At 42.5% G+C, this 24688-nt stretch overlaps 1 protein-coding gene across 4 annotated transcripts in view; it reads left to right on the top strand.

Annotated features, from left to right (window-relative positions):
- creld2 (cysteine-rich with EGF-like domains 2) overlaps positions 1 to 23864 on the top strand; it is a 37927-nt gene extending 14063 nt beyond the window's left edge. For 3 of the 4 annotated variants that reach the window (XM_072241051.1, XM_072241053.1, XM_072241052.1), the window contains exons 6-11: positions 601 to 777; positions 11329 to 11439; positions 13563 to 13646; positions 17738 to 17833; positions 19920 to 20060; positions 22444 to 23862. In XM_072241051.1, coding sequence (XP_072097152.1) covers positions 601 to 777; positions 11329 to 11439; positions 13563 to 13646; positions 17738 to 17833; positions 19920 to 20060; positions 22444 to 22520 — 686 coding nt within the window. In that variant the 3' untranslated portion in view covers positions 22521 to 23862. Of the gene's footprint in view, positions 1 to 600; positions 778 to 11328; positions 11440 to 13562; positions 13647 to 17737; positions 17834 to 19919; positions 20061 to 22443 lie in introns of all 4 variants that reach the window. The other variant, XM_072241055.1, reaches the window with a different exon arrangement.
- Positions 23865 to 24688: the final 824 nt, after the last annotated feature.

Below are 24688 nucleotides of genomic sequence, written 5' to 3'. Positions count from 1 at the left end.
GCCATTTGAGCCACGCTGCCCCAGCAACCCCTGACGAGCTCAATTAACTCTAACCTGGTAATAAGATAATTTTCAATGAGCAGTTAACCAAGCCGGTGTGTCTTTGGACTGTCCAGATCACTGGAGAAAATCCATGCGTTCCACTGGGAGGACATGCAGAGACCCCTTACAGATGGTGCTGGAATTGACATCCGGAATGCCCAAACTGTAGTAGTGTTGCTCTAGCCACTGTTAATGTCACTGGCAAATTGGCTGCCAGCCATTAATATAAATCACAAATGTGCCTTTTTGTGTTCGTACAGATTTTAGTTAGGATAACGTTGGCATCGCAGGAACTTGGCATTGGTGTGCATGGCAATCACCTGTATTTCTCACTTTGAGATTCCTTAATAGTGGCTACTGCAGGTGGGCACACTTGTTGGGATGCAGTCGTATCCATTGCCACAAATCCTTCTGTGACCTTGTAAATTTGCCAACATTCTAAGTAATTACAGTTGGACACTGTATCCTCACTAAACTTTATGGAGGATATTAATCTTCAGGTCAGTGATTATTTTGCCTAAGTGGCAGCTTGTGAACAATATTGATGTGTGATTTCAGGGTGTCCTGGTGGGATGGACAAGCCCTGTAGTGGGCACGGTACCTGTGATGGTGATGGGACGCGGGCTGGCGATGGCTCGTGCAGCTGCACGAAGGAGTACAAGGGACCAGAGTGTCTGGACTGTGCTGATGGCTACTACAGTGAATTCCAGAATGAAACAGATTCGCTCTGTACAGGTAAGCTTTCCTTTGTGTACTCCTGAACGATTGTCCTAAACTGCATCACAATTCACTTTTTTGATATTTTACCAGTTGATCAAACAGGTGGGCACAGACAATTCATAGAAAATGAGGTTCCTTGTGTATAAATGGAATTGTGACCAGTTAATTTGGTGAAGTGGGCTGGTTGATATAAGTTTGTTTTAATAATTTAAAAAAATTGGAACTGTAATCTTAGATCAGGGGTTCCCAACCTGTAGCGGGCAAACCAAGCCAGAACCAAAACCGAAACAATTGCCGCTGCCGGTGACCCGATGGATTTGTTATACTTGTATGACACACCCTCACTCTAATTGCTCCAATCATCAAGATGTATTCGATCCTTTATTGGGAATTAGCAGACATACAATCTGGAAGCAATAAAACTTAAGCATATCCAAATGTAAGCTAAGTGTTATTGTGCAGTCATCAAAAGATATGACCTCCACCGGTCCCCAGCAACTACAAACTGCAGTGAACAAAGCATGAAGATGTAATTTATTCCCTTCGCTTTTACCACGCCCCCACTTGTGTTACCATAATAAATGAGCAATACAGTACAATTCAAAAAGAATTGGCTCCTACACCAATCTATTTTATGCCAAGGACCAATACCATTAAGCAAGGGGATGGTGGATCCCAGGTTGGGAACCCTTGTCTTAGAGCAATATTAACTAACAATCATACATTTAATACCAAAGAGAAAAAAAATTTGGATTGTTTTCTGCCTGTGAAAGATATTTCTACTGAAATTCTGTTAAATTAATAAATGGTACTTTTGAAATTCAAAAAAATCATTAAAACTGTATATCTAAAGTGTCTGTGTACACCTAATACTGGCATATTTGGTATGATTCTCCAAGTGATGAGTGTCACTATGAAACAATTAAATACTCTTTATCTGGTGTCTGCATCAAGTGGAGCAAGTATGGCGAGGTCTGGGGCAGAATGAACGTATTTGAACTCTGCTTCCACAAACTGTCTTAAGCAATGTGTAAAAGAGTGCACTTTTTTCTGCTTGCTGTTCAGTTGATGCTGCTGATCTGCAGATATGACCATAAATGGTGCTTTGGAGAAGGTGTTTTTAAATGACCATAAGATATAGGAGTCGAATTGGGTCTTTTGGCCCATTGGGTCTGGTCCACCATTCCCTCATGGTCTCTGATTTGTTAACCCTCTCAACCCCATCTGCCTCCTTCCCCTAATTTTAGGTGCTCTTACTAAGCAAAAACTTATCATCCTCCGCTTTAAATATACCCAAACGACGGCTTCCACTGCCGTCTGTGGCAATAAAGTCCACAGATTCGCCACTGTCTGGCTAACAAAATATCTCTTCATCTGTCTTAAAGGGATGTACTTCTATTCTGAGGCTGTGTTGTCTGGTCCTAGACCACATCACTACAGGAATCATCCTCTCCACATCCATTCTATCTAGACATTTCAATATTTGGTCTATTTCAGTGAGCTCCCCCCATCATTCTTCTGAACTCCAGCAAGACCCCAGGCCCAGAGCCATCAAATGCTCCTCATGTGTTAACTCTTTTCCTCTGAGATCATACTTGTAACCGTCTTCTGGATCCTCTCCAATGCCAGCACATCTTTTCTTAGATATGGAGCCCAAAACTCCTCGCAACACTCCAAATGTGGTCTAAAGCCTCAGCATTACATCCTTGCTTTTATATTCAATTCCTCTCAATAAATGCTAACAATGGATTTGCCTTCCTCACAACTGACTCAACCTGCAAGTTAACCTTTGGGGAATCCTGCAGAAGGACTCCTAAGTTCCTTTGCGCTGCCAATTTCTGATTTTGCTCCATTTGGAAATTAGTCTACGCATCTATATACTACTAAAACTGTCTTGCTCTGTGACCTCCAATTAGTGCAAACGGTGCATTACAGCGGCACTTTTTTTGGCTAAATCGAATTAAAATGTGCTAACTTGCAGAATGCAGGCAAAGTTCAGGGTTATATATTCGTATAAAATTGCTCATTCGCCAAAATAAACAGGCTCTCTTTTAACCCGAGACTCGATCGGCCATCATGGAAATCGGGATGCGACAGCCTGACGCATGCACATGGCCAGTCTCAGCAGTGACACCCGGGAGCAAAAGGGCAGGGCAACTCTCTATTTCGAGGGGTCACATTCTGCTCATCACCATCAGCATGTGCAGGATTGGGACATGTCTAACTGCCACCCATCAACAAGAGATAATTAAATCTTATTGTAATGACATACTTCGAGACACCCATAAAACCCTTTGCTGCAGTCAAAGGACAGCGGTGACTATATCACGTCCATTTAGGAGAGCACCAACCACATCATCAAGAATAATCAGCATCCTTCGGTGTTACTGCTTTGTATCTTCTATCCAGCATTAGGGTAAAAAAAAAAAAATGGTCAGCTTAATTATGCCACGTGGAAAGGGAAGGGGGACATTATGGTCAAGAGATGGTGCCAAACATCGGGAAGCGGCAAGGAGAGGGAGAGAACAAGAATCGGATGAGGCCAGGGCCGCACGACTCCAGGATCAAAGAGTCAGGACAAAAAAAGGATGAGAGAAGAAGAGACAGAGGAGGAGAGGCATGCATGTCTGCAGGATCAGAGACAAACAACAAACAGCAGAAGAGATGGGGGATGAAAGGGCTGCATGTCTCCAGAATGACAACGAGAGGCACAAGGGTTCCAGATAAACCAGAAATGATGCCATCAAAAGTGTCCTTCGTTAAATGAGGAGCAGCTACATTTGTATTGCTACATGTCGTTCTTCTTCAATAAACTGAGGTTTTCTACTTCAGTTTCCAAAGCAAAGCGATACCAATAGCATTCAGGAAAATTTAATGTTCATTCTGGTCACATCAGACTGCACTATCCTTCTCTCAAAAGGTGCGCCAACGGGTTATCCTGTTGTCCAGTTTATTTCTAATGCTTCAGGAAGAAACCAGAGCACCCAGAGAAAACCCAGGTACTCTACAGGGAGAATATACACACTGCTTACAGAGGACACTGGGATTGAACTCCGCACTCAAAGCAAATAGATTATCAAAATACATGCATGATATCATATACAACCCTAGATTCTTTTTCTTGTGCACATGCTCAATAAATCCATAATAGAATAATAACCATAATAGAATCAATGAAAGCCACACCAACTTGGGTATTCAATAAGTGTACAAAAGCCAAACTGCAAATACAAAAAGAAAAGTAAATAATTAAATAAGCAATATATATTGAGAACTTTAGATGGAATCCTTGAGAGTGAGTCCATAGGTTGTGGGAATATTTCATTGCTGGGGCAAGTGAGTTTAAGTGAAGTTACCCCCTTTGGCTCAAGAGCCTGGTGGTTGAGGGGTAAAATAACTGTTCCTGAACCTGGTGGTGTGAGTCTTGAGACTCCTGCAGAGCGAGAAGAGAGCAGTTCCTGGCTGGTGGAGGTCCCTGATGCAGGATGCTGTTTTCCTATGACAGTGCTTCATGTAGATGTGCTCAGTGGTGGGGAGGGCTTTACGTGTGATGGACTGGGCTGTATCCACTACCACTTGTAGGACTTTCCATTCAAAGGCATTGGTGTTGCCATACGAGGCTGTGATATAGCAGTCAATATACTCTCTTCCACGCATCTATAGAAGTTTAGGAAGTGGAGCAGTTGCTTTACTTTCTTCGTAATCATTTTTATCATTTCTTAATGTATGCATTACTGAATGACAGTAAAAGGGGACTGCGTGTCCTCATAATCATAATAATAATCTGATTCCTAAGCTCTGGAACCTAGGCCTTAGCACTCTGATCTGCAGCTGGATCTTCAACTTCCTCACAGACAGGACCCAGGCTGTAAAAATAGGGGACAAGCTCTCCTCAACAATCACTCTGAGCACTGGTGCCCCACAAGGCTGTGTACTCGGTCCCTTGCGGTACTCACTGTATACCCATGATTGTGTAGCCAAGTTTCCATCAAACTCAATATACAAGTTTGCTGATGACACCACAATTGTAGGCCGTATCTCGGATAATGATGAGTTTGAGTACAGAGAGGAAATTAAGCACCTGGTGGCATAGTGCGAAGACAATAACCTATCCCTCAATGTCAGCAAGACGAAGGAATTGGTTGTTGAGTTCAGAAGGAGTAGCGGACCGCATGACCCCATTTACATCGGTGGTGCGCAAGTGGAACAGATCAAAAGCTTTAAGTTCCTTGGGCTCAATATCACAAATGACCTGACTCGGTCCAACCAAGCAGAGTCCACTGCCAAGAAAGCCCACCAGTGCCTTTACTTCCTGAGAAAGCTAAAGAAATTTGGCCTGTCCCCTAAAACCCTCACTAATTTTTATAGATGCACCGTAGAAAGCATTCTTCTAGGGTGCATCACAACCTGGTATGGAAGTTGTCCTGTCCAAGACCGGAAGAAGCTGCAGAAGATCATGAACACAGCGCAGCACATCACACAAACCAATCTTCCGTCCTTGGACTCACTTTACACCGCACACTGTCGGAGAAGTGCTGCCAGGATAATCAAGGACACGACCCATCCAGCCAACACACTTTTCGTCCCTCTTCCCTCTGGGAGAAGGCTCAGGAGCTTGCAGACTCATACGGCCAGATTTGGGAACAGCTTCTTTCCAACTGTGATAAGACTGCTGAGTGGATCCTGACTCGGATCTCGGCCGTACCCCCCAAATATCCGGATCTGCCTCTTGGTTTTTTGCACTACCTTACTTTCCCTTTTCTACTTTCTATTTATGATTTATAATTTAAATTTCTACTATTTACTATCGATTCGCGCTCCCTGGAGTACAAAGCACAGAATCAAATATCACTGTGATGATTGTACGCCCTAGTATCAATTGTTTGGTGACAATAAAGTAAAGTAATTGCAACTTGCGTGTTGGGCTCATGACCCAAGAACTTAAGAAAAAGGAGCAGGTGTAGGCCATCCAGAATGTCACGCCAGCTCCACCATTCGATAAGATCGTGACTGATCTGGCCATGGACTCATCTCCACCCACCTGTCCCTTCTCATAACCCTTAATTCCCCAATTCTGCAAAAATCTCTCCAACCTTGTATGACAAGTCCTACGAAATAATAACACTGAGGAATTTAAAGTTGCTAGCCCTCTCCGCCTCTGGTCGTCTGAGGACTGGCTAATGGGCCTCTGGTCTCCTTCTGAAGTCAATAATTGGCTCCTTGGTCTGTGTGGATTCAGAATTGGCTTGCTCACGGCATTAGATGCACCGTTTTATTACTGAAGGTCTGTGACCAGTGGTATTCCACAGGTATCTGTTCTGGGACCCCCTGCTCTTTGAATTATTTTTTATAGATGACTTAGTTGAGCAACTGGAAAGGTGGGTTATTAACTTTGCCGATTACTTGAAGGTTGGTGAAGTTGTGGGTATTGTAGAAGGTTCTATAGGTGTGTAGTGGGGAATATATTGACTGGCTGCACCACAGCCTGGTATGGAAACATTAATGCCCTTGAAACACTACATAAAGTAGTGAATATAGTTCAGGCCATCATGGGTAAAGTCCTCCCCACCATTGAGCACATCTACATGAAATGCAGGAAAGCAGCCTCCATCATTAGGGATAGGCACCACCCAAATTATGCTCCCTTCTTGCTGACATCAGGAAGAAGGTACAGGAGCCTCAGGACTCGCGCCACCAGGTTCAGGGACAGTTATTATCCCTCAACAATCAGGCTGTTGAACCAAAGGGGATAACTTCACTTGTCCTATCATTGGGGTTGCTGGGGTGGCGTGGCTCGAAGGCCTGGAAATTTTCTGGATGTTTGGGAAACTTGATGGAACCAACTAAAGCATCATTTTTATTATTTCCTTTTGTATTTGCAGAGTTTGCTTTCTTTTGCACACTGGTTGAAAGCTCTAGTTGGGTACTCCACCATTGATCCTGTCGTGGCTATTAATCTATAGGTTCATTGAGCATGGCCACAAAAAATGGAGACACACGTACTATGATCAATTTCCTTGAACTTTGAGTTTGTCACAGATTGCAGTGGGGCATTGATAGAGCTGGGCTGAGAAGTAGCAGGTGGAGTTCAACATGTAAAAGTGTGAAGTGATTCCTTTTGGAAGGTCAAATTTGAAGGCAGACTTAAAAGGCTCATGGCAGGATTCTTGGCAGTGCGGAGGAATCGAGAGACCTTAGAGTCTTCATCCATAGATCCTTCAAAGTTGCTGCGCAAGTTGATTAGTGTTGTTAAGATGACGTATGGTGTGTTGGCTTCATTGGGGGGGAGGGGCAGGTGTTGCAGCTCTATAAAACCCTCAAGATTGCAACTCGACCTCGTAAAACTGACATTTGGCAGTATCTTTCCCTTTTGTTTTACGAGGTTGAGTTGCAATCTCCACACTCAACCCGGCACGGATGGAAAACGTACTCGGGAGCGGCCTCGACTGGGTTCGAACCCGGGAACCTCCGCTCCAGAGTCCGGCACTGATGTCATTGCGCCACCATCTGGTCCACTAGGGCTTTTTTTCTTTGGAGTGAAGGAGGATGAGAGGTGACTTGATAGAACTATACAAGGTGACACGAGGCATACAGTAGAGCCAGAGATTTTTTTTTCCCCAGGGCAGAAATGGCTAACAATACAGGACACAATTTGAAGGTGATTGCAGAAAAGTATAGGAGTGATGTCAGAGAGAGATGGTGCGTGGAGTGCCCTGCCATGTTGGTGGTAGAGGCAGATACATTAGGGCCAACTAAGAAACTCAAACTGGCAATTGGATGATAGAAAATAGAAGGCTGTGTAGGAGTGAAAGGTTAGATTGATCTTGGAGAAGGTTACAAGGTCAGCGCATCATGGATATGTACTGAGCTGTTAAGAACCATGTTCTATGAAACTATGCTTCTTTTCAATTTAGTCTCCAAGTTGCTTTTTTCCTTTCTAAGTACTCTGTCTCACTTATTCTGGAGTCTTCACTAACCTCCCCAGCATTCTCCTTCTCCTTCTTTACTTTAGTCATACTTTTCCATGCTTTTGAACCCACTCATCACTATCAGCAGCTGCATTTTGTGGTATGTTCATGATGTTGGTGATCAAGGTCTCATGACTATCATTCTTGACAAATTTTTCTGCAGAAGTGCTTTGCCATTGTCACCTTTACAAGACAGGTGACCCCAGAGATTATCAGTGCTCTTCAGTGGTCGCAGGACCAGCAGGTGCTGCACCTTACCCAAGGGTGACCTGCAGGCTAGTAAAGGGAGAGATCACCTTAAACTTCTTTAGTAGAGACTCATCTCCACCTTGTCACCCATTGAACCCACTATTCAGTTTAAAGCCCTATTCAGTCCTAGTAATGTGATTCGCCAGGACCCTGGTCCCAACGTCATTTGGGTGGAGCTGTTCACGTTGGAACAGCTGTCTTTCCCCCAGTACTTGTGCCAAGAATTCATACTCATTTCTCCAATATGAATCTTTAGGCCACACATTTAACTTGCTGCTCTCACTAACCCAGTGCCAGTTTACACGTGGCTCAGGTAGCCATCCGGAGGTTATTAACTTTTTATTGTTCTGCGTTTTAATTTAGTCCTTGAACCACAGTGCCACCGTTCAGTTTGCTCATCCTTCCTGCTACAGCTACCACTCTTATCCTCGCAGGGAGCAGCAGTCTCAGACAGGTTCGTCTGCCCAAGGACCGAGGCTCCTCCAGCACAACCTTTCGGATCCCCTACCTTCCTCGCTCACAGTCAGACCCTCTTGTCCCTGGCCCTTGACCGAATTTTTGAAGCAGTTAACCAAATGGGTGTAACTGCCTCTTGAAACAGTGTCCGGGTAACTGCCTATCCCCCCTTCCCCGATGCCCTGACGCATTGCAGTGTTTGAAACTTAGATGCCAGATCATTAGCTTTGAGCCCAAGTTCTTCGAGCAGCCAACACCTGCTGCAGACGTGGTCACCAGGAACCAGGGTTGCCAACTTTCTCACTCCCAAATAAGGGACAAAAGTAGCAGTCATATACGGGACACGTGTTTACCCCGAGAAAGACTACCATGACCATGAAGCCTTGCACGGCACCTGTGTGCGCATACGTGACGTGCCGATTTTTTTTCTCTACAAATTGGTTTTAGCGATTCTGTTCAGTGAAACTACACTACATACATTATTTCTACTTTACATAGGCTGTGTATTTATCATATCATTCCTGCTTTTACTATATGTTAGTGTTATTTTAGGTTTTATGTGTTATTTGGTAGGTTATTTTTTGGGTCTGGGAACGCTCAAAAATGTTTCCCATATAAATTAATGGTAATTGCTTCTTCACTTTACGCCATTTCGGCATGAAAGGTTTCATAGGAACGCTCTACCTTAGCGGGGGAAATACGGGACAAGGGCGGTCCCGTATGGGACAAACCAATTTAGCCCAATAGACGGGATGTCCCGGCAAATACGGGACAGTTGGCAACCCTACCAGGAACCACAATGGAGACCACCAGCTGCCACATCATGCAGATGCAACACATCTTCTGATCTTTTATCCCTACTGTAATTCAAGTCATTTTTTTTAGTTTACTTGTTTGTTATGTACCATGTCATATGACATAGGTGATCATGGTCTATCTATGACTCTGATTATTTTTGGCAAATTTTCTACAGATATGCATCAGCTGCTCATACGACCATCCACCACCTGCTCCCATGGCTTCACATGGCTCCGTTCGGTGGGGGGTGGGGGGGTACATTTGCTGCGCAGGTGCTACACCTTGCCCAAGGGTGATCTGCAGGCTAGTGGAGGGAAGGAGCACCTTGCTCCTCCTTTGATAAAGACATGTCTCCACCCCGCCGTCCATTTAAGTAACTACTGCATTTTTGAAAAGGATCTGACTCACTTGTACCATCTTGCTAAAGCTTCTCCAGTCAAATCCTCGAACCTCAGACCTGGCTCACTCACACAATGGCCATTCCAAAAATTGACTTCAGCCTCTGCCTCTCCTCACCAAAGCCTCAGTTCCCATAATGGCCTCTGTCTGCTCCCACAATGGCCGCTCTGCTTGTATCTAGAATTTTATTGACCTTTGCCAGTTGCCTAATAACTGAATCGATCTCAAACTAAGCAGAAATCCCCAAAAGACCAGGCTTGCTTTTTAAATCTGCACTACTCAGTAGAGGTAATGGCTCAGGCAATCTCAAACTGTGCAGAGGAAAAAAAAATGACACAGAATAAGCTGATGTGGAAGCAGTAGGCCGAAAGACATAACAATCCTGATTCTAATGTTGCATATTAGCTCTAAACTTTGATATATTAAATAACTCATAAGCCCAATACTCAAGACCTCTGTTCCCAAACTGACAGTGACTTCAGCATATCATGGAGAAGTCAGCCTCCCTCCAAGGTCTATTGTCTACAGTGGTTAAGTAGCCAATCTAACCAAAGGTCCCACCCACCCTGGATAATCACTCTTCTCTTCTCCCCTCTCAGCCTTCAGGCAGAAATAGAAGAGCCTGAAAGCATGTACCTCCAGGCTCAAGGGCACCTTCCATTTTCTGTTATAAGACTATTGGGTAGTCCCCTAACATGGTAAAATGGGCATTTGACCTCATAATCTTCCTCATTGTAGCCTTGCTGCTTATTGTCTACCTGACCACAATTTTCCTGTAATATGTTTTATTCTGCAATCACTCCCACCACTGTGCAAAAGTCTAATTACCTGTCCAAATACTTGTACATATATTTTTTTAAAATTTCTTGGTCTCTATCACGACCTTAAGTCAACTAGGAGGAAGATGCTGTGGCAAGGTAAATTGCTTTTACCGTCGCATACTGATGTAACAGACCTGTTCTGTTTGCGGTCCGTGCAAATAATTTATTGATAATAGTGTGTTGAGGTTGTACAAGGGAAAACAATAAAAAAGCAGAATAAAAGACATTACAGGAAAATTGTGGTCAGGTAGACGATAAGATGCAAGGCTACAACAAGGAAAATTGCAAGGTCAAATGCCCATTTTTATCATGTTAGGGACTACCCAATACTCTTGTAACAGCAAACGGAAGGTGCCCTTGAGCCTGGAGGTACATGCTTTCAGGCTCTTCCTGGCCGGTGGTCTCACTGAAGATCTCATCTGCCCGTTCTGCCAGAGCTGACTTTGCATGCTAGGGTAGGCAGCCCTATTCATTGGGGTATGAGGCCGCCAGCTGCCCTCACCTGGTTTATCTCACCTGCTGAATCAGTGTACCGGGTGTGGCTGTTGTCGCATGCAAACAGCTACTTGGAGCCACAGGTGAGAGTTGGGTGTCTGGTGGGGACCAAAGGTGAGTGAGTGGCCCCAGAATAGAAATGACAAGCCCTCTGACCAGAGGCGCTACCCCTCGTTGGACACCCCATACACCCTTTGCACACACATATACACAAACATACATACACATACCATGGGTGAAATGGGCTGCATTCTGTCCTGTATATTTCTAAGAGCTTTGAGAAGGCTAGAAATTATGGAATGGAGAACCAAAATGAAATGTCTTCCTTTCCAGTGAGTGGACTTGCAGTCAGTTATATAAAAATATTTTGCTTTGCACAGCTTGTCATCCTGCCTGCAAAACGTGCAGTGGCCCGTCGAATCACAACTGCAGTGAATGTGCAAATGGCTGGGTCGAAACAGTCACGAATGAAGACGGAGTGGCATGTGATGGTAAGCACACCTGTATTACAGTGCTGTGCATTGTGCTTTCCTGGGTTTCCAGTTTTGGGTTACAGGTACCTTGAAAACTCTTCAATGCTGAAATTCTCCCGATACTGATGATGCTGCCTGTTATTATCATTGAATTAATAAACTTTCTCCTGTGAGCTTCTGAACTCCCCAAATGGTCCTTTAAGATTGTCAATGACAAACAAGAGAAAATGTGCAGATGCTGGAAATCGAAGCAACGCAGACAAAATGCTGGAGGAGCTGAAGGATCTCAGCCCAAAACATTGACTCTACTCTTTTTCCATAGGTGCTGCCTGACCTGCTGAGTTCCACCAGCATTGTGTGTGTGTGTGTGTTGCTTTGTGATTATCAAGTTTTTTTTGTTTGTTTAATTATTGATCAATTAATTGATTTTGTATATAGAGAGAGAGCCATGCTACCCCAGAACCCCAGTTAATCCTAACCTCATGGGGCAATTTACAATGACCAATTAACCTTCTTTGGACTGTGGGAGGAAACCAGAGCACCCGGAGGAAACCCACGCATTCCATGTGGAGGACATACAGACTCCTTTCAGATGATATTGGAATTGAACTCCAAACTCTGACACCCCGAGCTGTAATGTCGCTCTTACCTCTAAGCTACTGTGGCGCCCCACATATACAAGTACTCAGAATTTAAATTAAATGTTCTATAAATTCTCTCTTTACTCCATCCCCCGCCCCCCCCCCCCCCACACCAGCCTGTAGTTTCTACTAGTCATTAATAGGAGCATTTGGTATTATGGTTGGTATTTGATTAAGTGCATTTACTTAACCCTTATATACTGTTTGGGTCAAATTTGACCCATTTTGTCATTTGCCAGCACTAAAAACACCCTAAGTGCCATTTTTTTTTAGCCGAAATTTGATGACTTTTCCTAGTGACCCAAAATGCGCAAAAATGAAAATATTTAAAAATTTTTAAAACGGGTGCTACAAATTTTAGTATATTGAGGCTGTTCCGGGTCAAATTTGACCCGTATCTATTGAAATGGATTTTAGATCTCTGAAACATCAATGAATGGGTGATTAATCCTTAATTAATGTCAGATAGGCTATTTATACATTCTAAATAGATCTGTGGTTCAGAATTTGGTCTAGATGCTTGTTATGAGGGGATTCTTGGGCCGGGTCAAAATTGACCCAGACCATACTGTGAAGGGATAGAATATGAACAGGTTGCATGGGTTAAGTGCTGCAAAAGTAGGTTGCATCTATATTTTGTATAAACTTGATTGGGAAATACTTGCACTGCCACGTTCCTGCCAGCAGATGGCTGTAGAGTTGTATTAAATACAAAATGTCTCATTAGCTCACGACATGGAGAACAGATACAGATAATTGTGCTGAAAGTACCCAAAACCATGTCAGAAAGATTTATTGTGGTACCATCATTTGTTGTGAAGTATCCTGTGCTAATGTGTGATTGACTTGAGTGTTTTTTATTGAGTGGGGACTTTTTCCATATCAGATAGTGTTCCTTTGGTATCTGGTCTTTCTGTTCTTCAAAAAAAAAATACAGTGGTGGAGATAGCCAGCAAGTCAGACAACATCTACGGAGTGAACAAAAGATCAATGTAGAAGGCTGTGAGCTTTCTTCAGAATAAGAAAACTTGAGGAATGCATGTCTTTTAAACATTAGAGACAGGGAGTGGAGCGAATAATGTCTTTCACAGGATAGAATCAAAAATGACACACTGATTTAGTGTGTAGGTAAGGGTAGTTTTGAAAGCTTGTTAAAAAGCTTCCTTTAACAAGCCTTCAAAATCTTCTCCTGATTAACACCAATTTCTGTCACCCATCATTTCCTGACCTTCTTGCTATCAGAAATATTCTTTGTTCATTCTAGCTCTCCCTTCCCAACAAGTTTAAATACAACTGTTTTCTAAATGTTCCAGATCTGAAGAAAGGTCATCAACTGAAATGTTAACCCTCTTCCCCTCGCCACAGATACTGCCTGACCTGCTGAATGTTTCCAGCATTTTAAGCTTTTTATTTCAGATTTCCAGTATCTGCATGTTCCTTTGGCGGTTCAATTGCTTTCATATCCACTGGCCATCTTAAATGTCTCTACTTGTTTTGCAGACATTGACGAATGTGCAGCAGAAATCTTTCCATGTAAAGAGCGCAAGTATTGTTCAAACACGGAAGGGTCTTATTCCTGTGAAGGTACATCTGTTTCCTTTGCCATAATGTATTTTGATTTTTAAATAACACACACAAAATGCGGAAGGAACTCAGGAGGTCAGATGGTGTCTATTGGAGGGAAGTAACTAGTGATGTCTCGGACCGGGTAAGAGTCTTTGCCCGAAACGCCACTGTTTCTTTCCCTACATAGATGGTACCTGACCTGTTGAGTTCCTCCAGAATTCTGTGTGTGTGGCTTAAGATTTTCTTTGTGTCCTTGATTGTTGAGCGTCTGGTTGCCTTCTGCTGTAAAAATGTGCACTACATTCCGCCTCCAGTGTACGCCTGAAAACAGCTGGTACATATAGCGTAATCGTTCTGCACTCCAGTGTTGAAATTTAGAGACAGCAATGTTCCATTCATGCCCTGACAAAACGACTCCTTCCTAACTACAGTGGAAGCCATGAGGAAACTTGAGGTGGTGAAAAGTACGACCTACACCAGTAATGCATTCTGCTGCCACTCTCTGCTTGTTTCGGAATGACTCTTTAGTCTAAAGCAGGGGTTCCCAACCTGGAGTCCATGGACCGTTTGCTTAGTGATATTGGTCCATGGCATAAGAGGTTGGGAACCCCTGCTCTGAAGGGAACACTATTACAGCTTGGGGCATTCCAGAGTTTGGAGTTCAATTCCAGCACCGTTCTGTGAGGAGGACATGCGTACAGACTCCTTGTGGAACGTGTGGGCTTCCTCTGGGTGCTCCAGTTTACTCCCACAGTCCAAAGACATGCCGGGTAAGTTAATTGGTCATTGTAAATTGTCTCGTGGTTAGGTTAGGGTTAATCGGGTGTCAGGGGTTGTGCGGCTCGAAGGCCTGGAAGTTTTCTGGATATTTGGGAGAGTTAATGGAACCAATTAAAGCATCACAGTAGCCTAGCGGTTAACACGACTCTATTACAGCTCAGAGCATCAGAGTTCAGATTTCAATTCGATGTCCTCTAAGGAGTTTGTATGTCCTCTCCATGGAATGCATGGGTTTCCTCCGGGTGCTCCAGTTTCCTCTCACAGTCCAAAGATTTACTGGCTAGCATTGTAAATTGTCCTGAGGTCAGGCTAGGATTAAGTTGGTTGCTGGGTGACACAGCTCAAGGGGCCTGAAGGACCTATTCCGCACTTTATCTCGATCAATCAATTTAGGTGTTTAATTCTGCCGTTTCATCTTGGCTGATCCATTTTCCTCTCAGCCCCGATCTCCTGCCTTTTCCCGTCTGCCTTCGTGCCCTGACAAATCAAGAATCTATCAATCTCTGCTGTAAATATACCCAGTGACTTGGCTTCCACAGCTGTGTGTGGTGACGAATTCCACAGATTCACCACCCTCCGGCTGGAGAAATTCTTCATCTTCATGCTAAATAGACATCCCTCTTTTGTGTGTCTTCTGCTCTTAGACCCCCCCATAGGAAATATCCTCTCCACATCTATTCTGTCGAGGCCTTTCAACATTCAATACGTTTCAATGAGGTCACCCCTTGTTCTTCTGAATTCCAGCGAATACAGGCCTGGAGCCATCAAATGCTCCTCGCAATCAGTCTTTCAATCCCGAAATAATTCTCGTGAACCTCCTTTGCACCATCTCCAATGTCAGCACATCCTTTTTTAGATAAGGGACCCAAAACTGCTCACCAAGCAAGGCTTAACCAATGCCTTATAAAACTTTGGCTGAAGGGAAAGTGACCTATGAACTTGAAGCCAATTTTTCCAGCTTCATGTGAAGAATAGTCATTTAACCTAATCCACTTTTCTTCAGGAGAGAGCAGAAAATAGGAGTGAATTTGGCGGGGGAAGCTGGATAGTGGTGGAATATATGTTTAGTCCTACAGGTTAGACTTGTCTTTTTTTTAAACATGAAAGCCAAACATGAAGATTCAGAACATTTGGAACTGCTGAAAGCCGATGGTGTTCTAAAGCATGTTGCCTGACCTATCTATATACTACTAAAATTCTCATGCTCTGTTTGTGACCTCCAATTAGCCCAAACGGTGCATTACAGTGGCACTTTTTTTGACTAAATCGACTTAAAATGCGCTAACTTACAGAATGCATGCAAAGTTCAGGGTTATATTCGTATAAAATTGCTCACTCATCAATCAACAGGCCCCGCTTTCCACAACCCAAGCCGATTCCACCTTCCATGGAAACCATGACGCGACACCACAACGCATGCGCACGGCCAGCCTCAGCAACGCATCATGATGTTCACAGCAGCGACACCAACCGCAGCAAAAGGGCAGGGCTATCACGTCCATTTAGGAACATCATCAAGAAAAATCGGCATCCTGGAGGCTTCGGTGTTATTGCTTCATATCTTCTATCAAGCATTAGGGTAAAAAAAAAAAGATGGACAGCCTGATTATGCCATGTGGAAAGAGAAGGGGGACATTATGGTCAAGAGATGACGCCAATCGTCGTCGGGAAGCGGCAAGGAGAGGGAGAGAACAACAATCAGATGAGGCCAGGGCCGCACAGCTCCAGGATCAGAGAGAAAAAAACAAATGGTAGAAGAGATGAAGAGACGAAGGATGAAAGGGCTGCACGTCTCCAGAATGACAAAAACAGGCAGAGAAGATGGAGAAAGAAAGAAACAGAGGGGAAAAAAAAGAAAGATCAACTCGAGAATATGCAGCAAAGAGTACCCTATTGAATAATGAGCAAAGAGAAGTATATGAATGTGTGTTGGACTGCTTGAAGGGTGGCAGATCAACCAGAAATGTCAAAAGTATCCTTTGTTAAACAATGAGAGGCTATATTTGTCTTGCTATGCGTATTTCTCCTTTAATAAACTGAGATTTTCCTCTTTAATTTCCAACATACATCACATCAGACTGCACTATCTTTCTCTCAAAAGGTGCCCCAACGGGTCACCTGGTTGTCCAGTTATACTTAAAGCAGAGGTTCCCAATTGGTGGTTCATGGACCCCTCAGTTAATGGGGGTCCCGTGGCATAAAAAAGATTGGGAACCCCTGACTTAAAAGGACTCGTAGGTGCATACATGAATCTTGAATTCTGGAGGGGTTCTCTTTACCTCTAAAAGTCACTTGGTTTTACCTGGTAATTGATATAATGGTCATCAAATTGATTTCATTAGGTACAATATAAGTTGCTTGCAGCCAGAGAAGTCATATTCACGCTATATCTGAGATGCATGACTCCAATAGATTCTACAAAGAATGTACACATTGCAGAATGCGTGTCTCAAAGTTTAGATTTTGTCTCCTCTCCCTTCCCCCACTTCACTCCATCTACTTTGTACTACTTTTCCCATTTTTCCCTTCTGTCGGCTTCCATCTATCATTCACTTGCCACAGTCTCCCAAGGCCACCCCTGCTCTCCTCCCCTACCTGGCATTACTTCCTGCCATTTTTCACCCCTCTTCAGTCCACCAATTGCCTCAGTATCCTTTCTTGCCACTCAACTGTCAGTCCTGATGCAGGGTTTCAGTCCAAAGCGTCGACAGTTCTTTCTTTCCACAGATGCTGCATGACCTGTTGTTCCTCCAGCACACTGTTTGTAGCTTTAGATTTCCAAGACTTCGGACCATACCTGCCTCTAGGACAGGAGGTATTTCTGTTCCAAAGCACATGCGTAAACTTCATATGCCCCGGACCTTCTGAAATATTTGTTATTCTCTTTACTTATTTGTGGATAAATTGATCAGATTTCACTTTGATTTGAGAAGAGAAGAAAGGAGCCATTAAAACAATGCAGAAAGTTAAAGATTGTGAATAATGATTCAAAGTAAATTTATTATCAAAGTATTTATGCAGTATGCAACACAGACAGCCACAAAACAGAGTAGAACCATGGAATCCGTTCGGGGAGGGGGGGTATCAACCCCTCCTTCCACCCCCATGTTAAAAAAAAACAAATTGCCCAAATGGCAACAGAAGAGTAAAAACACCAGGATATGAAATGCATAACCAAAAGGCATATTTCAGTTCAGCTCTGGTGTTTTACAAGTGTATTTTAAAAGTTCCCCTACAAGCAGGTCTACCGTCAGGAATTTTATTTATGATGTTGTTATACTGTACTGTAGTGAACTTTAACTGGTGAAACTTTTCATTGTGCTCTTCAGCTTGTCATAATGCCTGTGATGCATGTACCGGAGAAGGACCAGAAAGCTGTTTAAACTGCACCACTGGATACTCAATGGAAGGATCAAAATGTGTAGGTATGTGAATTGCTAATGTTGAAGTAACTATTGTCACCGAAAATGAAATAACTGAGGCCAGAACATGCAAGCTCTTACAACTCAAGTATTCTTTTTATTTTGTGCATAAGGGGGACAGCATGGCCCCTGTATCCCACACTGTTCTGAAGTCTGAATTGAAAACTGCTGTTTTTATACAGAATTAGTTTGAGGGTATGCATCATTGTAAATTGTACATGTTTGAATTCCTTACTCACAAATCAATCACCATTCACAATAAAGTTGTTAAATTCAACCAAAACTTCAAGCGGACAGCAGATGATATTTTGAAGTTGGTAAAGACAATGGAGCCTTAATTGTTTGGTACATTTGACATCCTTCTGTTAGCTCATCTGTCTCCGGCATTCCCTCTTGTGTAAAGGGATATTATCCCTCAGGCGGACCTTTCTGGAAAATTCTCACTACAGAGGTCCCACTCGTTTGGCTTGAGCACACACTGTCCATCTTATCTGTAGTAAGCACATGTTTCTCTGGCAGTCTTACTTCAAAGATCTTTCTTGACTACAACTGCCCCAGGCTGTTGTTGTCTTTACTGCAACGTCCATACTAATAGTTGGTGAGATCAGATTTGAATGAATTGAGAAGTTGGTACAACAAGAAATATTTTCAGAATCTTAAAGTAATTCTCACAGGCATCTTTCAAATTGAGAGGAAAGCAAGGGAGGACAATTTATGGTATTTTTCTCAAACACAACACATAGTTTAATGGAGGGTTCTTTAAGTTGTAAAGTTTATTGTTCTGGAGTGAATAACTGCTTGCCTCCTGCTGGCCAATGAAGTAATCAGCAAGCAGAAACTTGGCCAGTTCAACAGGATGTATTTTATGTGTTGTACTGGACTGCTGCCACCAAAAAAAAAAACAAATTTCATGGCATGTGAGTGATGATTAACCTGATTCTGATGTGAATCTCTATTGTGGACTGAGAATGGGAAGTGTGGAGGGAGAGGGAAGCACCAAAGAGACATTCTGTAATGACCAATAAACTGAATGTTTGGAATTAAATGACCTTGACTAGTGTCTCAGGGCTGGGTGTGTCTATACCAGTGTTCCCCCTCCCCTGGCGCTTCCTCTCTGCCACCTGTCCCACGCACCTCTCAAGGCATTCCACACTCACCCTTCTCAACATCCTTTGCTCCCGTCAGATTTATAAAATTGCTTTTCGCTCCACGTTGACAAATACAGTGCAAAAATCTTAGGCACCCTAGCTGTATATATGTGCCTAAGGCAGTTGTACAGGACTGTAGATTGCCATCATTTTACAAAAAGATAACACAATGTTGAGATCATGTGTCATTCTTGATTTTGTAATCGGGATGTAGTTGGTTATCTGGGAATTTTGATTCATTTAGGTGGTTGGTGATTAAGCTGTCCTTTGGCAAGTACTTTGAACAAATTTCCAGAGCAGCAGAGGCCAAGGGGAGATCTGATAAATGTTTGTAAGATTGGGAGGCATGGTCAGGGTAGGTAAGTATCTTTTTCCCAGGGTAGTAAATGTCTAATACCAGAGGGCATGCTTTTAAAAGTGAGAGGGGGTAGGTTCAAGGGGGATGAGGGGTAAGTTTTTTACTTGGTAGTTGATACCAGGCAGCACATTCCAGGTATGATGATGGAGGCAAATAATTTAGACTTTTGAGACATTTATATAGGCAGATGAATGTGAGGAAGATGGAGGGATATAGACGTTGTGTAAGTAGGAGGGGTTAGTTTTTTGGGGTTTTTTGATTACTTTTTTACTGGTTTGGTACAACATTGAGCTGAAGGGCCTGTTCCTGTGCTGTACTGTTGTACATTCTGTTCAATGTAAGAAAGAAGCCTCAATAAATCTAATTCTAAGTGCAATATGCTTCAGTTCTGATTGTGTTGAGTAATTCACAGCAGTTCTATGCAATAGTATAGTCTACAGAGAAGAACAGGCACTTTGAAAGTAAACAAAGGAAGAGAAGGGAATTTAACACTAATTTTGGCGTTGGGGGTCCTAAATAGTAAAATAGTTAAGTTTGAGTCATTTTAAAATGTTATGTTTTAACCCCAAATTCTTTCTGTTAGATATAAATGAATGCAGCCTGGCTGAAGAAGTATGTACACGTGAAAATGAAGACTGTGTTAACACTGAAGGCAGCTTTGAATGTGCCTGCACAGCAGGCTATGAAAACCAGAATGGAGTCTGTGTAGAAGTAAAAACACCAGGTATGCTGATAAATTTTAATTCCAACTGATGCCTTGTACCCAACTTCGAAATGAATGTAAGTGCTTAAAAGGATAAACAGCTAAAATCTTTTCCTATACTATATAATCGTTCATTCTTGTATGTGCCATGTCATATCGTGCAGGTGATCATCGCCTTTCTATGACCATGATTGTTCTTGGCAAATTTTTCTACAGAAGTAGTTTTCCACCTCCTCGGCAGTGTCTTTACAGGACTGGTAACCCCAGCCATTATCAATGCACTTCAGAGATTATCTGCTTGGCGTCAATGGTCACATAACCAGGGCTTGTGATATGCATCAACTGCTCGTACAACTGTCCACCACCTGCTTCCATGGCTTCACATGACCTTGATTGGTGGGGGTAGAGGGAGGCTAAGCAGGTGCTACACCTTGCCCAAGGGTGACCTGCAGGCTAGTGAAGGGAAGGAGTGCCTTGCACCTCCTTGGGTAGAGACGTATCTCCACCCCAAGCTATATAATACCACAAAAATATTAACAATCCTAATGTAATCACAATATTAATGACTTTGAGCCTGGAAAACGTGAGGTGAATGGAAGTAATTGGCTCGTTTAATTTCTTTTTAGCTATTTTGGTGTAGCCCTTGGATATATACTTGACATTCTGAATCCTATCAGTGTTACATTCTGTTAATGTGTAGTGTACATGCTCTGCTGAGGGACAAATTTTGAGGTTAACACTCAAATCAAACTTTCCATCTGCTGTCACATTAGATCTAAGGTTAAAATCAGTTCTTTTCAAGAGCATGAAGGATTTCCTGACATTTTTAATAAAGTTCAAAGTAGATGTTATTAACCAAGAACATGTATGTCAGCGTGTACAACCCTGTGATTCATTTTCTTGTGGGCATACTCAACAAATCCATAGAATAGTCACTATAACAGGGTCAATGAAAGATCAACCAGAGTGCAGAAGACGAAGTGTGCAATGCAAATATAAATAGCAAAAAAATTAACGAGAATATGAGATGAGAATTCTTGAAAGTGAAACCTTTGTGGGAACACCTCAATGATTGGGCGAGTGAAGTTATCCCCTTTAGTTGAAGAGCCTGATGGCTGAGGAGCAGTAACTGTTCCTGAACCTGGTGGTGCAAGTCCTGAGACCATCTTCCTGATGGCAGCAGAGAGAAGAGAACATGTCCTGGGTGGTGGGGTTCCCTGATGATGGATGCTGCTTTCCTACGATGGCATTTTATGTAGATATGCTCAGTGGTTGGGAGGGATTTATAAGTGATGTATTGGGCCAAATCCACTACTTTTTGTAGGATTTTTCATTCAAGGGCATTTGTGTTTCCATACCAGACTGATGCAGCCAGTCAAGAAATTCCACTACACATCCATACAAGTTTGCTAAAGTCTCGGGAATATAATAACCCAAAATTCTAAATACAGTACTTAATGAAATAAAAACAAAACTAAACGATGGTCTAAATGCTATAGAGAAATGTCCTGTGTAGTTGTCGGCATGTCTGGGATTTCTCTGCCCCCATGTACTTGTGTGGACATTCAGGGTTGCTTGGATGCAGTGGGTCTGTGACTTTGGCCTGCTACTCAGCTCCTTTAAAGAACTGGTATTTGAAGATTTCAAATCTCAGCCCTTGCATGAGCAGTCTCTGTCAGCTTGGACCCGGTATAGAAATGTCATCTTTAATTTGTTGCAGAGGAACTTGTGCAAGAGTCTAAGGCAATGGTTCCCAACCTGGGCTCCACGGACCCCTTTGTTAATGGTAGGGGTCTATGGCACAAAAAGTTTAGGAACCCCTGGTCTAATGTATTTTGTAATTTAAAAAGAAAAGAATGTTCACTGTTCAGTACTGTGCAAAAGTCAGGCATACATACATATGTATTGCACTGTCCTGCTGTCACAAAAAGTCAAATTTCATGACATGTGAGTGATGATGTGGTTCTCTATTGTGGAATGAGAGTGAGAACGGGCTGGGAGAGGGGAATCATGGTTGAGTAAAGGGAACAGTGAGAAGCATCAGAGAGACATTCTGTAATGATCAATAAACCAATTGTTTGGAACCAAATAACCTTGCCTGGTATATCAAGGCTGGGTGTTTCTGCACCCACAGTGTCCCTTAGCCCCTGGCACTCCTCTGCCATATGTCACATACCCTCGCCATGAGGAAAACTAAATGTGAACACTATATCTCCATTGACTCTAAAAATCAAAGTGGAATGAAGGTGAAGTGGTCTGCTCATTTGGCATCTGCCATTTTGCACCGTAGCTCAAAGTTTAATGTCCTTCAGTGACATCATAGATATCAGTTCTGTTCTTGGTCATCAGTTATATTAATAAGGTATATTTGCTTACTATAACTCTTCATTTCTATTTCCTGCAGCTGAAGTAGAGATGGCAGAAGAGGCAAATGTTGAACCTAAAGAGTTAGCAGATGATGCACTTCATGAAGACCTTTGACCCACAATTTGACATTTATTTTTCTTCTACAAGAAATCTCTGTATATTTTGAAAAGGACAGCCTTTCAGATACAGGACTGATATTGTATTTACAATAGTTGCATGTTGCCAATGTAATTTGTTTACATGAAGGACCATCTTTTCATGGCTTGTTGTATTTTAAACTCCTTGGGTCAAAATGCTGTCTTCTCATTTCTATATGTCATCAATACTTCACTTTTTATCTATTTTATGTGAACAATTCATCAATTAAAAAAGACATTTTGTAATGCGTCAGATGCTAGTAAATTCCTCTGGAATGCTGACTGTTCCAACGTTGCACAATTGCTGCGTAATGACATTGAGTTATGTATCTGAAAGAGGTTTTTTGTTGTGAATCCTGTATCATTGTTGGAATATAGTTTTATTTATGAAATTGAAAAGTTATTTTGGCACTACATTAGATTATCACATGTTTCACTTTGTATTCCATCTGTGTAGCCTTGAGCCCAATAATTTATCCCCTCCCACTCCCCTCTTCCTCTATTACTCACTCTGGCCTCTTGCCTACTTCCACCTCCCCCTGGTGCCCCCTCCCCCCTCCCTTTCTCTTATAGTCCACTTTCCTATCCTGTCAGATTCTTTCCACTCCTGCCTTTTACCTGTCCCACCCACTGGCCTTCACCTATCACCTTTTTGCTGTCCTCCTTCCCCTCCCTGCACCTTTTTATTCTGGTGCCTTTCCCTTTCCTTCTCAGGGTCCTGGTTCACAATGCAACTGTTTGTTTATTTCCATGGATGCTGCCTGACTTGCTATGTTCCTCTAATTTTGTTGGTTTGTGTGTGTGTGTGTGTGTGTGTGTGTGTGTGTGTGTGTCTCTCTCTCTCATCGTTGGAGAGTGGTTTGGTTCATGAAATTGAAATTAATTGTTTTGACACTACATTATATTACCACATTTAATTTCAATGTCATCCCCGTAATCTTTAGATCCCTCGTGTTAACTGTCGATCACCTGATGTTTCCTCACTCTAGACCATAAACATTTGAGAGAATTTTTTTCACATGAGATCGTCTGTGTAATCTAATCAAGAATTGCACCCATGTTGTACATGGTAACCGCCCAAAGTATTAATGTATTTGTTTTTGAATTTACCTTTGAAATTCTTTCCATGGACTTCAATTTCGGAAGACCGAAAGGCTGTTGTAACTCCAATTTATACAATGAGGAGGAACATTTACCTTGCAGCCTGTACTTCAGCTGTATATTTTTTTTCTAAACTAAAGGCTAAGCACTTGATTAGGACAATGTGCCATTTCAAACTAAAAACATTAATGCGTTTGCGGCAAATATGTGACAATTTCCTTTTTTTTAAAATGCTGAGTTTGAGAAATTTGTGATTTTGTTTCTGCATTTAATTTGATCTATCTACTACCTGTTATGCCGCTGGAGTTTAAGGTAGCAATGAAAGGTCATTGCTTCATCTCTGTCAGTGGCCAGGACTTCATCATTGTAATAGCTCAGTTTTTACTACTGTCAGTCATGAAAATTCCTGGTGAATACTGAGGAATACTGTCAGAAAATTGGAAATCTACAGCATATTACAGGCTGACCATGTAACCTACTCTAGAAACTACTGCATAGCCCTCCATCTTTTGAAACTCATTTATGCAGAAATACAGAAAATTCTACAGTGTTCACAAACTTTCTAGAACCACTATAGGTACCACTTTGAGAATTAGTTAGATAGGGAGTTGATATCTTGGGTAAGGATTTTTTCAATGGATTTGGCATCATTTGATTGGAAGGCAGAGGCCCAGTCATCAGCATATTCAAATTTAGCAGATTTGGTTTCAGGAATGTCACTGAGGTACAGATTGAACAAAGTTGGAGTCAGAAATAAATAACAAAAACATGAGATATAAAGTGCAAGTATTTATTGTGGGAACCAGGTTAATGATGGGCTAGTGAGTATAGTTACCCCCTTTTATCAAGAGCCCAGTTGAGGGCTGGGTCCATTGTTATTTGTCATCTATATCAATGATCTGGATGATAATGTGGTAAATTGGATCAGCAAATTTGCTGATGATACAAAGATTGGAGGTGTAGTAGACAGGAAGGTTTTCAGAGCCTGCAGAGGGACTTGGACCAGCTGGAAAAATGGGCTGAAAAATGGCAGATGGAGTTTAA

Source organism: Mobula birostris, chromosome 23 (genome assembly GCF_030028105.1).
Source record: "Mobula birostris isolate sMobBir1 chromosome 23, sMobBir1.hap1, whole genome shotgun sequence".
In the NCBI taxonomy this organism is placed as follows: Eukaryota; Metazoa; Chordata; class Chondrichthyes; order Myliobatiformes; family Myliobatidae; genus Mobula; species Mobula birostris.
This window is presented reverse-complemented; position numbering and strand designations above follow the sequence as displayed.